Raw genomic sequence first — 15864 nt, 5'->3', positions numbered from 1 at the left:
AATGGAGTTTTGGACAAAACTGAAAATTAATACAGAAAAATGCTGAGGGGACACATGGAAGGAGTTGATAATTTCTTGAAGAATGCTTGAGCATTTTCTTGATGCACACAGAAGCAAAGGTTATTTGAACGGAAGAATTGCATAAGAAAAGGCGTGGAAATGTGAAAGGGAACAGTGAGCAAGGTGTCATCCAGGGCTGTGACCTGGAAGGGCAGGACGGGAGCAGGCAGGTGGGCTTTGAAGCAAGCTGGAAGGTGGGCAGGACCCAGCAGTCCAGGGTTCACAGGCCTGGGGTCTGGCAGAAGTGGCGATGTTAAGTCTATGCCATAGGAATGCCTCCTCCTTTACAATATATCCGAGTTTAATTTCTTGCTCAGTCGAACCCTGATGTTTCCCTTTGGTAACTCTTATTTTAGTGCATTTATGGCAGACCTGGCGGGCCAGTGTTCACAAGAAGCGCCTTTGCTGCAGTTTTACACCATCACCAAAACCCAGAATTTTATGATGAGGTAAGTGATGTATTCAAGGGAAAACCCAATTTGACCAGTTTTTAAGGGAAACTTTAATGTATTTGCCTGGTAAAGCAAAATTCAAAAGCAGCTGCATATTACCCTGAAATTACAGAGGTAGAACTACATGTTGAAGTATTTCTTTTATATATTTTTTTCTGATGGTAAAAGTAACATTTTCATTATTAAAAAAAAAGAAACTTGGAAAATGCAGATAATACAGAAAAGAAAAAATCATAATCCCACTATCACTACCATAATTAATATTCTGGTTTATTTCCTTTCAAATTCATACTTTAGTTACATTTGTTGGACCTGAGAATCTTTCTTTCTTATCACTGGATTTGTTTACATAAAATTGTAATGTAAATCATTGAAACCGCTGTATGCATGCTACTTTGGAATGTTCTATCCTGGTTCTTCATAATGCCTTGGCTGTGGTAACTTAGCGTAGTAGTTACTATCGTGTGTTTTCCAATTCTTTCTAGAAATACCATCAACTCTCTTCCTGTTTCTGAGTGGTGAATTCAGGATTCATTTCTTGCTTGGCATAATTTATAGTCTCAGTATCTTTGAGTGCAAATGTTAATATCCGCTCGGAGAACAAGTGCACGTTTGTGCATTGGGTAACACGTAGTGTCTCTGCTTCCACTGAGAATTTCTGTGTTTTTAGAATATTCGGTTGTTATTTTGTCTTCCTTGCAGATTAAAATAGAGTTACCCACTCAGCTGCATGAAAAGCACCACCTGTTGCTCACATTCTTCCATGTCAGCTGTGACAACTCAAGTAAAGGAAGCACGAAGAAGAGGGATGTCGTTGAAACCCAAGGTTGGGGGGGGGTTCACCATTCCTTTGATTTTAAATAATTGAAACATTAGGTTCTTAAATTGTATTAGGATTCTGAATTTCCATGTGTTTGCAAAGGGATCTTTAGATGAATTTTATAGGTAATGGATATGTAGCATGTCTGGGTTGCATATGTAATTTTTTTTTTTTTTTTAATTTTTGAGCTCAAGCTGTCCTCCCACCTCAGCCTCCCGAATAGCTGGGACTACAGGCATGCACCACTGCCCCTTGGCTAATTTTTGTATTTTTTTGTAGAGACGGGATTTCGCCATGTTGCCCAGGCTGGTCTCGAACTCGTGAGCTCAAGCAATCTGCCCACCTCTGCCTCCCAAAGTGCTGGGATTACAGGTGTGAGCCACCATGCCCAGCCTGCATATGTACATTTTTATAAAAGAAGATTGTAGAGTTCTAACCTCAAAGAAGCCTAAGTACATTGTAGACAATGTTCTGCAGAGATTACATTTAGGGCCTTTTAAATTTCTTACTCTAATTGATATGAAAAGTTCTTAAAAATCAGAGAGTTTTACATTGGCTTTCTTTCATAAGTTTTCATACACTCACAGTATTTTCTTGTTGTCGTTGTTCTGTTTTCAACAGTTGGCTACTCCTGGCTTCCCCTCCTGAAAGACGGAAGGGTGGTGACGAGCGAGCAGCACATCCCGGTCTCGGCGAACCTTCCTTCAGGCTACCTTGGCTACCAGGAGCTTGGAATGGGCAGGGTATGTCACATTTTAGGATCGGTTTATCCCAGTTTCTTCAGAAAACATTAAAGAACAACTACAACAATAACACACAAAAAGCAGACATTATTTTTACTCTTCCACCATTTTGATTTTAGTTATTCATTTTCAAGTAAACTTTGGCCAATTGAAGACAGTGCTGTTGGCAGCTACCGCAATCTCAGAATTACAGTTTGGGCATTTTGTAAGCCCTGAACTAGTGGTGTCTCAGCAGAGAAATAGAGACTTGGAGATTTGGGATAAGGTCTGTCTCTGCCAACTGGCCATGCTCAAATAAAGATGAGTTCTTAGGGTCATGCAAACTATTAGGAATTTTCCTCCAGCTTAAAGTAAGTCAAGTTTGCCAAATCTCTCACCCACGTGGTTGCACATTCTGAAACCTTTCTGATTCGTGAAAGCCTAATCTTCCCCAGATTTCTTTAATTGCTTTGTTGGCTTTGCATTCTTTTTAGCCATCTTAAATTTTATAGACTGCAGCTTTATAACATGCTTAAATAAAGCCTGTTCTTTTTATGTTTGTCTGCATTTAAATAATGCCAAATTTGAGTTCATATTATAGACAAATAGTTACATTTTCCCAAAGAAGAATAACTTGTATAATTGAGCATGACAGAAAAACTGAGGTTTCAAAAGTTGAAGTTAGTGTGAGCAGACGATTGACCCTTTGCCCATGCCAGGCCTGCATATTGTGCTGTTTGCTTTATCTGGCACCTTTTACTGTCTCCTTCAGAATCCTGAGCTCAAGTTGGGTTCAGATACTGGTATAGTAGGATTCTTTTCCTCGCAAATGAACAATAACTCACACAGCTGCAAGAAACAGAAACGATAACTTAGAAAATCCAGTAATAAAAGCATTGTACTTTGGGGGAAGAAAGGGGACAGAAATGTGTATCATCTGCATTCCTGCTGTGGGCCCGACGCAGTTGCCAAGTCACTCAAGTTCTCTGGGCCCTCTTTCAGTCCCTCGTCATTACCCTCATTGATAATCATGTTAGAGCCAAAGTAACTAATCTGTAGAGATATTGTTCCCTCCATATTTTTTTTAGCATTATGGTCCGGAAATTAAATGGGTAGATGGAGGCAAGCCACTGCTGAAAATTTCCACTCATCTGGTTTCTACAGTGTATACTCAGGTACGTGCTCCTTCAATAAAATTAGCAGTGGCTGCTCTGTGACTAAGTTTGCACCATTTTGCAAGAAGAAAAAAAATCCTAATGTGTTATAGTACTATTTTTTTACTCTATAGGTCTTTTTCTAAAGAAAGTACAACTGAGGTGCTCGTATGTATTCATATAAATGACTAGAACAAGCATCATTTTCCAACAGATTTCCTCTTTTGTGGGAGGATCTTCTTGATGTTATTATTTGTACATGATCAATTTTTGTCTTAATAAGATGAAGCTGGGCACAGTGGCTCACACCTGTAATCCTTGCATTTTGGGGGGCCAAGGTGGGCAGATCACTTGAGCCCAGGGGTTTGAGAACAGCCTGGCCAACATGGCAAAACCTTGTCTCTGCAAAAATACAAAAATTAGCCAGGCATGGTGATGTGTGCCTGTAGTCGCAGCTACCTAGGAGGCTAAGGTGGCGGGATTGCAGGAGGCTGGGAGGTCAAGGCTGCAGTGAGCCGTGGTCGTGCCACTGCACCCCAGCCAGGGCGAAAGAGGAAGACTCTATCTCTAAAAAACAGCAACAACAGCAACAACAACAAAGACAGCAAAAAAGCATGCTTCAAGAAACAAATGCTTCTATTTCCACAGAATGTATACTAATAGACTTTCTTCTTCTTTTCCTTTTTCCCCACCGCAGGATCAGCATTTACATAATTTTTTCCAGTACTGTCAGAAAACCGAATCTGGAGCCCAAGCCTTAGGAAACGAACTTGTAAAGTACCTTAAGGTATCAGATGGCTTTCTTAATATCCCCTTTTGAATGAGTTTGGTGTAGGCTGGGTTTTCTCTTTGGTGGTGAGTGTTGTTCTCACCTCTTGGAAGCTCTTACCTGGATGTCTCACATCCGTAGCTTCTGTGAGGTTTAGATAGTGGCAAGGAGTGGACCTAGGAACGGCACCACTCCTGCCTGTGTCCTAGGCCCAGGTATCCTTTGCTCAAGGCAGGGTCTCTAAAACATACTGTTTCTCATGCATGGAAAACCCCTCACTTGAGACGGACCTCCCTGGATACCAAGCACAATGATGGGCACAGAAGCAGCGACTTCAGTCCTCATCCTTAGGGAACTTCTAGTTCATTGTAGGAGATACTATAAACTTGGTGACTGCATGCTAGGCAGACAAATCAAATAAAGAAATAATGCACAGAACCAGTCCCAGCTTTGTGCAAGGGGTTCCTGGAGTGTCTAAGCAGCAAGAGCCAGGCAGGGTTTGTCTGGGGGAGCTTCATCAGAACGTGGTTGTGGGGAGCATTTTGGAAAGGGGAAATAGCTAAAAGGGCATGGGGACAAAAGAAGAAATATGAGAAATGGGATAGAAATTTGTTTGGTTTAAGAAAGAAAATGGAATACATATCCACATAAACAGTGAAGTTTTTATGTGTGATTGCTTGTGGCCCCTCCCTCCATCTCAAAGACAGCTGCACAGCGTCTCTCTGACCCTGCTTCCTCCATCCCAGCTGCCTCTGACTCCTATCCCCTTCTGCCTCCCTCATCCAGCTTATGGCCCTTTGCAATTCCATGGGCCCACCTGGATAATCCCTATCGTGAGGCCCGACTAGCAGCCTTACCTCCTCTGGGCCATGTGACGTCTTCACAGGTGGACTAAGACACAGACGCCTCTGGGGACATTCTGCCCACCACAGCCTTCCCTTTGTTTCAGAGGGAGTTCTTCCATCCTTATTTGGAACAGAGTGGAAATGACTTTGGGCTGGTTTACTTTTAGAGGGATAACATGAACTGTGCCATTCCGTGTCCATAGAGTCTGCACGCGATGGAAGGCCACGTGATGATCGCCTTCTTGCCCACTATCCTAAACCAGCTGTTCCGAGTCCTCACCAGAGCCACGCAGGAAGAAGTCGCGGTTAACGTGACTCGGTAAGGAGGTGGATGGATGGATGCTTTTCCTCACTTCCAGTCTGTCCACATCTGGAGCACAGTCATGCTTAGCTGGGATGCTACTATGTGCTGAACATTATATTTAAGAAATGTCTTTGATCTCGTATGTAAGGACCCCATCTAATTCCTTGTCTCCTTGTTTCCTAAGTGCCAATGGCATCATCATTGTTCTACTACTGCTGTGATAATAATGAAATGTTTCCATTTTTACATATTCATTGCTTTATTCACTCCTGTGGTGTGTAGGGTCATTATTCATGTGGTTGCCCAGTGCCATGAGGAAGGATTGGAGAGCCACTTGAGGTCATATGTTAAGGTATGTAAAACACACTGTTCTGATCACTTACATCTGTGGTGCTCCAATTTTCCTTCTAAGGACTTATTTTTTCACAAGCCTGGTTATTTGGGGAGGTACTTGTAACTTATGTTTTCTCTTCTATTCCTCATAGCCAACGCTTGTACCTGAATAGGGGAGGTGCAAAGAGGGGCAGCCATTCATTAATTTACTTAATTCCATTCCTTCAATTACATTTCTTTTAATGGGTTTTCCAAATAATATGACTCAGTGCAGGAGTTTAAAGAAGAATTTTAAGTTGTTCTTGCCTAGGCCTCTGGTAAAGTTAGTTGTCTTCATTTTTTTTTTTTCCACCTAAAATTTCCAGCAAAACTGCTTCTCCCAGATAGGAAGGTTAGCTCTGGCTACAGTCAAATCAGATGACTCTGTGGGACAGCAAGAGATGTTGTTAGGATAAACATCAACAAGTTATTTATTTATATATGACATCCAGTAAGTAGAGTGGCAGTTACTATTCTAAACAGTTGCACATATTCTGTTTAGTATTAAATACCTTTGTAAATTACAACTATGGGATAATTTTCAAAGTAAAGTTCTGGTCCTTGAGGATATCAGTCATCTATTGCTGTGCCACACATTCCTTGAAGTCCCTGGCACAGGTGGAGTTACGGGCTGGCTGGTCACTGATGTGACTGGGTCGGATGACTCACATAGTTTCTTGAAGACATCCTGGACTCCTTTTTATCACATGACACTCACCCTTCCCATCTTTGTATCCACACCTTCCTCTCCCACAAATGAGATTGTCCCTCAGTCCCTGATTTCCATTCTTGGGAATCTCTCAAGCTTTCAGCCCACCTTGGAGAGCCAGTGCATTAAAGTCTCTTTCCCTTTTCTTCAAAGTATGCGTATAAGGCTGAACCATACGTTGCCTCCGAATACAAGACAGTGCACGAAGAACTGACCAAATCCATGACCACAATTCTCAAGCCTTCTGCTGATTTCCTCACCAGCAACAAACTACTGAAGGTATGTCAGGAGAGTCAGTGTGGCTCCGATTGAAACTGATTAACAGCAATTCACCCCACAGCCTGATCAATACAGCCTTTCTGAGTGCTCTTAGAGACAATCATCACCCCCTAAAAAGGGGTAGCAGAGTTTGTTCTCTGATACCAGCTTTTCTGATTGTGTCTTGAGAGAAGAGCTGCAAAGCATCACTGTGTTCAGAGTTTCATTGGCTCTTGAGAATTAATAGTCATTATGTTCAAATCAATGATGAAGGTCACTGACTTAGCGATACTAACGACAGGTGTCACCAAGCAGAGGTCAGTAAAGGGGAAAGACGACGCCCGTAACCCCGCAGGGCCCCCTGCTGGTTGTGCCACGCTGAGCACAGGCGTCCAGTTTCCCGGCAGGACGCAGCTCTTTGTTGCTGAACTTGTGCAAGCAGAAGACGTCTGCCGTTCTCCTCTTGGCTCTGATCATGTCCCAAGAGGTGCAGTTGTGTTAGGGTCACACCTGCTTTGTGTCAGTAACATTGTCAGCCTGAGAGAGTTCACGTCTCACCTGCTAATTTGTTGTTCTTACTGGGTCCTGTTCTTTTTTCTTTTAGTATTCATGGTTTTTCTTTGATGTACTGATCAAATCCATGGCTCAGCATTTGATAGAGAACTCCAAAGTTAAGGTATGTTATTTCAAGTGAAGCTTGTCTTCTTAGTGGAAAAAAATATCTTTCGTTGGTTTGTAGCTAACGTTTCTTCATGCTTTCTCTGTGCCAGTTACCGGACTGTTCTAAGTGCTTTACAAGTAATAAATCATTTTAGCTTCATAACAGCCCAGTGAAGGAAGTGCTGTTCTTACCTATTTTATAGTTGGGGAAACTGAGGCCAGCATGCTTGAGTTACTTGCTCAAGGTCATGCTACCAGTGAGTGGAGCAGCCAGGTTTTGAGTCCAGTCTGGCCCCAAAGGCTGTATTCCTGAAATCACTTAGTTATTAACCCAAAGAAAAATATGTCTTTTCCTTTGACTAGCTTAGAAATCTTCATGTTTGTTGAAATGTAAATTGTGGTTTCAGCATAAATTTAAAGTGTCATTACCCAGCATTTATTAAGGGTAATGTCTGGACCATCGTAGACATTTATCAGGGTCTTAGATGGGAGTATCTCACCAATCTAATGTTCTCCAAAACCAATCAATCAATAGACTCTGAGATCATCCATCTCGTTGGGGCAAATGCGCAGCCTCAAATTTTTTCCCTGCCCCAGCGTCCCCTTGCGGTGAAGCCTGGACGTGTGTTCCTTTCTGACCGTGGGTCCCCCCTGCTTTCCCTGGTTCCCACTGGGCTCAGCCCTGAGATGACTGACTGGTCTTGTGTCGGGACTGGTGCCTGTTGAGGTGTGGTTGGCCACCTCAGGCTCTCTGAGGCTCAAGGTAGGTAAGTTTCTATAAAGTTCCAATGCAGTAAACAGAAGTGGCAATGTCACTTTCTCATTTTAAAGTTTCCAGGGCTCCTCTGAGACCTGCAGAGTCCTGGAGTTGTTCTTGTGACAGTGAAGTAATGTCGCTGTTTGGAGGCAGAGTCCGGTTGAAGTATTACAGAAGGAGCTTGTGCAGGGAGCGGGTGGTGCTGGGCACTGTCTCACAATGAACACTTGTGCTGCAATCCTCGTAGGCAGGAGAGGGGATAGGGAGGGAGGGGCAGAATCTAGGCCTCCTGCACAAGGGATCTGAGCTCTCCGAGGAAGCCTTGGAAAGCATGCTAGATTTTGCTGGCAGAAGGTTGATGGTTCAGACCTAAAGCCCTCCTTTTCTTTCCATAAAGCAGACACTGGGCCTGGCCAGGTGGTTTCTCCTTTTCTTTTCTCTCTCTCTCTCTCTCTCTTGAATCCAGTTTAAAGCTTCTGATTTTAGTGCATAGGGAGATGCCAGATGGAAGTGGGCCCTGCCTTCTGTGGAGAAATGCTCCATCTAAATCATGCCAGAGCAGCCTGCCAAGGAAAAATCTAGCAGATTGTCTGCTTGGCAGTACGCAGCGAAGTGTGTGTGCACATGCACACAGACACACACATCATGTAGATATATTACTTTTCTGTTAAAAAATGTTGTCTCACTGATATGTGGGAGCTAAAAAAGTAGATTGGATGAAGATAGATTGGTGGTTACCAGAGACTGGGAAAGAAAGGGAGGAGGTGATGGGGGAGAAAAAGATTATGAATGTGTTTATTACCACTGAACTGTACACTTAAAACTGGTAATAATAGTAAATTATATATATGTTTTTATGTTATATACAGAATAGGATTATAGCCTGTGTTCGTTTGCTAGGGTTGCCATAATAAAGTACCACAGACTGGGTGGCTTAAACAATAGAAATTTATTTTATAACAATTGAGATGCTGAAAGTCCTGAGTCAAGCTGTGCATGTGGCTGGTTTCTTCTGAGGCCTCTCTCCTTGGCTTGTAGATGCCGCCTTCTGTGCGTGTCTGTGTCCTAATCTCTTCTTATGCGGACACCAGTCATACTGGATTAAGAACCACCCTAATGACCTCACGTTACCTTTATCACCTCTTTTAAAACCTCGGCCCAAAGTGCAGTCATATTTGGAAGTATTAGGGGTTAGGACTTCAACACATGAATTTGAGGGGGGCACAGTTCAGCCTGTAACAAGGCGCCAGTGGATTTTTTATTATTTTTGGCTCTAAATAAATGTCATCCCTTCAAAGCAGTGGTAACTTGATTATATTCAAAATATAACCAATTCATTCCGCAACTATTCATTGAGCCCCTACCATATTTGTGGCGCCAAGGATTACAAAGTTCAATGCATCATCATTTGTGCTCTCGAGGAGTTCAGGTGGGAAAGTGTACATTTCGTTCAGTGGCTGCCCTACTTCATGACGAGTGCTCTGAAGAGATAGGCACAACGTGCTCAGGAGTGTGGGGAATCTGGGAAGACCACCTGGAAGAGGCGTCCATTGCAGTGGGTTCTGATGAGTAAACAGGAGTTGGCTAGGTGAAGAAGGAGAGTGAGGACTAGGTGGAGAGAGTTGTGTTAGCGAAAGCTTGAGACCCAGCACCACAGTTCAGGGAACTATATGAACATAAGGCTTTTCTGCCTTATGACTGCAAGGAAGACCATGTGAGAGATGGTCAGGGAGGTCACGAACACTTAAGATACTCAAAATCCAGCGCCAATGACACCTTTCTGAGAATTGCGTTAGAAAATAAGTAAAGGAATTTGCTTACATATGTTTGTTCTCAAGATGTCAAATTAAACCAAAGCTCTTTAAGGGTGGTCATGACCTGAAACGTATCTTCTGTTCCAGCTCCTCCCCTGCCTCACAGAGGTGGAGACAGAAGTGTAGACTGTGAAGTGACCTGCCCAGGGTCACACAACGGAGCAGAGCCAAGAACTTGTGGCAGAGTCCCAATGGGTCTCTCCTAGGGGTGCTGCCATTTCCGGCCTTTTAACATGATTTGTCAACACCTCTGCTCCGGGAAATGATTTGTTTTTGGAACTTAACACAAACCACTCAAATGCTACCATGCACAACCTTTTCTCTAAGTTAATTACATCTTGGCCCTAAAACAATATTCAGAGAGTTTTTTTTAAAAGTGCTTAAGAGGAAACACTGGTATCCCAAAGGAGAAAGCTTAACCGTAACATAATTTACTATAAAAAGAGATTCACAAACACCTGCTTACCACCTTGGAGGGTTCAGCATTTTCGCTTTGAGAGCCTTCCCCTCTGGCCTCTGCTTCCCTGGCCCTGCAGCCACCCTGCTGTTCTTTGCCCTCATCACACACTGTTGAGCTGAGAACTCCTCTGACGTTTTCCTAAAGCCTTCATTCAGTGTGTCTCATATCTTAAGAGTAATGAGTTTTGTGTTTGAATTAGCTGTTTTTGCGTCTGTCTTATTTACATCTGAAGCATTTTATGTCCTAATTCCTTGTTTTAGTCTTCTGAATTTATGAATATTCGCCATTCCTATACCATTTGTGATTTCCAAAACTTTGATCTCATCCCCTTAGGGTTTTTAATATTTTTAGGCCACAATTATTAATTTTTTCTGACCTTAATATTTTTTGCTCTTGTTGCCCAGGCTGGCGTGCTGTGGTGCAATCTGGGCGCACTGCAACCTCCACCTCCTGGGTTCAAGCGTTTCTCCTGCCTTAGCCTCCCAAGTAGCTGAGATTACAGGCATGCGTCACCACGCCCAGCTAATTTTATATTTTTAATAGAGACAGGGTTTCACCATGTTGGCCAGGCTGGTCTCAAACTCCTGACTTCAGGTGATCCACCCACCTTGGCCTCCTAAAGTGCTGGGATTACAAGTGTGAGCCACCGTGCCCAGCCAGGGGAGTCTTTCTTAAAGTGCCATGATGAGGCACACACCAGTGTTGTAGGAGCACCTGGGCTCTGGATTCATAAGAGCCAGATAATGCTTTCAGTGCCGATTAAAGTGTTCTACCCAAGGATATCTACACATGCATATTGTGTATTAAGCTGATGCTTTCAGTGTACAATTTGTGTCCTTCTTGGTGGTAGTTGAGTGAGTCCATTCAATGCATATTTACATGGAGGGACATGGCACAGCGTATGCTTACTTCCAGTGCCGCACTCCTGCTGAGGGTGGAAGTGGCCACCTTCTTGTCCCCAACCAACCAAACTCTACATTGTTACATTACTGAGGAAGGGTGTGAATCAGAGCCCCTTGGAATTAGCATCTAAAATAAGTAATTTTCTTACTACAGCAGATGGACCTGCAGAGTATGGATGGATTGTGTATGACTGTGCCAGACTCTAGTTTCACAGGTGACATGTGCTTGGAAGTTACAGGTGACATTTGAGAAAAATGTAAAGCAGACATCATCAAGGTCTGTGGAGGAGTCGTCTCCCCACTCTCTGCCCCTGTGGTCAACAGTTTGTCGGTGTTTCTTTTCCACCATGTATATTTAGCAGCTGTAATTTCAGCAGACTCCTTTTGCATTTCCTTTCCTCCCACACGGAGTGAAACACATTGCTGGCATTCCACAGGTATACTGGAAGAAAGGAGATTAGAAAACCTAGCATAGGGTAGGGTGAATATATGCCCTTAAGTATTGCTTGTTTAACCTCCGACCATTTTCTAGCTTAATTGAACAAGAAAAGAATAAAGTGAAAGAAGGAGGGTATGGCTCGTAGTCTAAATGGACTCTTTGGACTTCCCCTTAACCAAATTTGTAAACACTATGCGAATGTGATAGGTAGAATGTTAATATGCATACGTCACCCTCAAGTGTTTTGAACAGTTGTTTGTAATGTCCAAAGCATTGAGGAAAAATGCAAATGGAGTTGAGAGTGAACCCTTAACCTTGAAGCTGACCTAGTCATTGGAGAAAGAAGACATTCAGCTTGGAACTTTTAAGAGCAGAGTGCAGGAAGGTGTATATGTGAGCTTCAAGAATCATAGATTTAGGTGGGGATACAGGTGGAACTTTACCTGGGCCTTGCAGGATACCACAATCTAGGGATAGGAGAATGAGTACCAGGCAGAGGAAATAGCTCAGGCCCAGGTAAGGCCTCTGGGGCAGAGTTCAGGCTGGATAGATTGAAATTAGAGGGGAAAGATTAAAAAACAAGATTAGCTCAGAAACAAAGATGAGATTATGGGGAGCTGTGCAGCCAAGCAGCAGACGAATTGGTCGAGACCTAGAGAGGCAGAGTAGGTTCTTAGTAGGAGTGGCAAGATGACAGAGAATATAAAGATTAGCAGAGTGGCTTGGAAACTTTCATATCAATAAGTCTGCTTATCCCCTGAAGTATAAATAGCATATGGAACAGATTCACCAGACATTTTAAATTTTGACTTTTTTTTTTTTTAGCTCTCTAACTGCAATAATATGAAATGGCATTTTATGGTGATGCTGATGAAGATCTGGCATTGGGGGGATCAGGTGGGATTGGGGATGAGGATGGAGAGCATTATGAATGAGTAAGGGAGATTATTCGGACAGAACCATTCATTCAGCCCTGCAGTGCCACCTCTAAATACCTGCTGAAGAGAAATGAAAGATGTATCCATGTAAAGGCCTAAATGCAAATGTCCACAGTAGCTTTATTCATAATAATAAAAAACTGGAAACAACCCAAATGTCCATCAGCTGGTAAATGTATAGACAAATTGTGATAACTCCACACAATAGAACACTACTTAGTAATAAAACGGCACAAAGTAGTGAGTCATGCAATAGCATGGTTGGATCTCAAAAGCATTCTGTGAACTGAAAGAAGTTAGACCCAAAAGACTACATACCATTTGGGTCCATATCCTGTATATGACGTTATGGAAAAAGGAAAACTACAGAGCACAGAGCAGCCCAGTGGTTGCCCAGGACTGGAGGTGGGGATGGGGACAGCAGATGTACTTTCTCTTCTTGACTGTGGTGATAGTTACAGTCATATTCACTTGTCAAGACTCATCAAACTGTAGACTTTCCAAGTTGGAATTTTATGGTATGTAAATTATACCTCAGTAAACCTAACTGAAACGAAACAGAGCACAGTAAGGTCGGATTTGAGTGGGGGAAGAAAGGCCACCTAGATATTCAGCGTGAGATCATAGAAGAAGGAGCTTTTGAGAGAGGCAGTAGAGTAGAGGACTTGGTTTACCAGGAAAGATGCAAGGTTATGAGCTTGGCTTGGGATGTCATATGCTTAGGGCTGCGGGTTCAGTGGCTATGACAGAGACCTGAAGTAACAGGGAGTTAAACAGGAAAGTAAAAGTTTATTTCTTTTTACTTGAAAAACCCAAGCTCATAAGAGGCTTCTGTTCCACAGTTATGAGAGGCCTCTATCTTGTTTGTCCCCTGGAGTGCTGCTCCTCCTTTTGATCTAACTGGGTTCACCACCACATCCATGCTGGAGCCAGTAGGGAGGGGAAGATGCACCTTTCCCTTTAAGGATATGACCCAGAAGTTGCACTGCCACATCACTGCCACTGCTATTGTATTGGCTAGAGTTAGCCATGACTGTACCTAGCTGCAAGGGATGCTGGTAAATGTAGTCTTTACTTTGGGTATCCATGAACCTAGTTAAAAGTTGAGGTTCTATTACCATGAGAGGGAAGAGAGAACAGATACTGGGAAGTCACCAGCCATTGTTCCACAAGGGGCCGAGGCACAGCCAAACACATTTCCAGTTGGCAGGTGAAGGTTCAGCCTTGGACAGGAAAGAGAACAGACAGAACTAAAGAAATAGATTTGTGAGTACCAATGTGCTGAAACCATAAGCCTAAGCTTTTCTCTGGGGAAAAGTGCGTGTGTGACTTAATGTTAAGAAGAGAGAGAAGGAAGGAAGCATCTTGGTCCACAGTGGAACTCTAAGTAATAGAGGTGAGCAAGGCACTGGAGAGGCCTCAAGCCTCCTCCTCAATCATCACGGAGTCCCACATCCCCCAGCAACAAGCCTGCTGCAGCTTCCTTGCCACCCTTAGTCACTGGCAGGGAGCAGCCATGTGAGGCATGGAGGCACGGGTGGCTTTGTTACAAATGCAGCTGTAGATTCCACAGCATAGTGGTGGGGCCAGGAGTTAACTATGTTACCTGCAACTGAAGATGTGAGGTGCCATTCTCATTGTGTCAGCAGGGCAGAGAGTGAGGTAAACATGCTGATTTTTGGGAATGAAAATGATGAGAAGGTAGGAAGAATGGAGTTTGTAGACTGGGCGCAATGGCTCACATCTGTAATCCCAGCACTTGGGAGGCCCAGCTGGGAGAATTGCTTGAGCCCAGGAGTTCAAGACCAGCCTGAGCAACATAGTGAGACCTCACCTCTGAAAAAGGTGAACAAAATTAGCTGGGCATGGTGACACATGCCTGTTACCCCGCTACTCAGGAGACTGAGGTGAGAGGATCGCTTGAGCCCAGGAGGATGAGGCTACAGTGAGCTGTGATTGTGCCACTGCACTCCAGCCTGGGTGACAGACTGAGACCTTGTCTCAAAAACAAAACAGAACAAAAGCACAAAAAACAAAACAAAAAAAAACAAGTTGTAGAAGAAAATGAGAGAAAGAGGAAATAACATAGAGATCTTGATAAAGGGGAGTAACCAGAATGCACAGAAATGTCATTGGTAAATTTCTTCTCAGCCCTATTATGTTTGTTGTTTGCTAAGCCACAAAGGGGAAGTTTCTTAATTAAAAGTCTTATTTACCTCGGAAAGCAGTAAAATAGCCCATAGAGGAGAGGCCTCTGAACCACACCAGAGAGTGGAAGAACACGGTGCAGAACAAAGAAGTGAACATTTGAAGACCATTCCGAAGTCCTCACCCATGAAGCAATGATTGGGCAGCACGGCTGTGGGAGAGCAGATGACCTGTAGGGCAGGGAGTAGCCCATCCTGGGCCTCTGCGAAGGTCTGACTGTTAACCTCAGCGTCCACGGGGGCCTCCACAGCCAGGCTGGGTGCGGGTCTTCAGAGAGATCCCATTCAGTCAAGGGGTCAGTTAGTAGGCGCTGAGCAGCCAGTGGGCAGCACAGAAGTGTGGCTTGCAGAGGATGGGGGCATGGCACCTAGCATGTGACTGGAGAGGCTGATCTTGTGAGGACATGTGCTGGGCAGGCTGACCCCACACAGGCAGCACCTGTCAGGTGGTACCAGGACGGAAAGAGATGCTGTGGTGCAGCGCAGCGCACGGCAAGAGATCCTCCAGCAGGACATGGCAGGGAGCTGGGGTTGGTTTGGCTGAGAAGTCCCTAGTGTCTCAGCATCCTCTTCTCCAGGCCCCTATCAGGTACTCACTACCTGAGCATCATCTTAGATTTTCCTCTTCTATTTCAGTTTGCAGTAATCTCCATAAAAACATTCTATTGCTTAGGTCTTTAGAAATGTGTATCACACCTCGTAAAAAGGCTTTAGTCTGTTTTATTGCCAATTAGGACTCTTCACAACAGCTATTTGCCTCTGCAGGGAGAACTTCATTTCAGCCTTCAAAGGCATGAGTTGTCATTGCCTAGTCACTGAACAACACTAATGATGGGTTGGTATGTAAATTATCCATCATTCTTCTCCATGTATTCTTTCTTTTTAATACAAACATTTTACTATATTTTCTAATAAGTGCAGAAGGAGAAGGATTGGCCTCCCCACTTGCCAGTGTTCTACTGCCCTTGCTTGATACATACCCACCCTCACATTTTTACCTTATAGTGTTTTTAAAGCCGTTCCCAGATATTTTCTCACTCCATCTTAGACACTTTAGCATGTCATCTCTAACAGATAAGCCTTTTAAAAAGATATAACCACCAACATTATCACACCACACAAAATTAGCAAAACTTCTTTATTATCATCTAACATCCAGTCTACATTCAGTTTTCCCCAGGTGTCTCGAAAATGTCATTCTATAGTTGGGTTTGTCTGCTTC

The 15864-nt window shown here is 43.5% G+C and overlaps 1 protein-coding gene across 3 annotated transcripts in view; it reads left to right on the top strand.

The window, feature by feature from the left end:
- Positions 1-15864, top strand: part of DOCK9 (dedicator of cytokinesis 9) — a 195795-nt gene that overhangs the window by 94318 nt on the left and 85613 nt on the right. For all 3 annotated transcript variants that reach the window (XM_011933819.1, XM_011933818.1, XM_011933817.1), the window contains exons 19-27: positions 417-509; positions 1215-1338; positions 1954-2075; positions 3143-3229; positions 3906-3995; positions 5026-5141; positions 5409-5478; positions 6361-6486; positions 7070-7141. In XM_011933819.1, coding sequence (XP_011789209.1) covers positions 417-509; positions 1215-1338; positions 1954-2075; positions 3143-3229; positions 3906-3995; positions 5026-5141; positions 5409-5478; positions 6361-6486; positions 7070-7141 — 900 coding nt within the window. The remainder of the gene's footprint in view (positions 1-416; positions 510-1214; positions 1339-1953; positions 2076-3142; positions 3230-3905; positions 3996-5025; positions 5142-5408; positions 5479-6360; positions 6487-7069; positions 7142-15864) is intronic.

The sequence above is a fragment of the Colobus angolensis genome, unplaced genomic scaffold, assembly GCF_000951035.1.
Source record: "Colobus angolensis palliatus isolate OR3802 unplaced genomic scaffold, Cang.pa_1.0 Scaffold13, whole genome shotgun sequence".
NCBI lineage: Eukaryota > Metazoa > Chordata > Mammalia > Primates > Cercopithecidae > Colobus > Colobus angolensis.
Note: the sequence above shows the minus strand (reverse complement) of the source record. Positions and strands in the feature narration are given on the sequence as shown.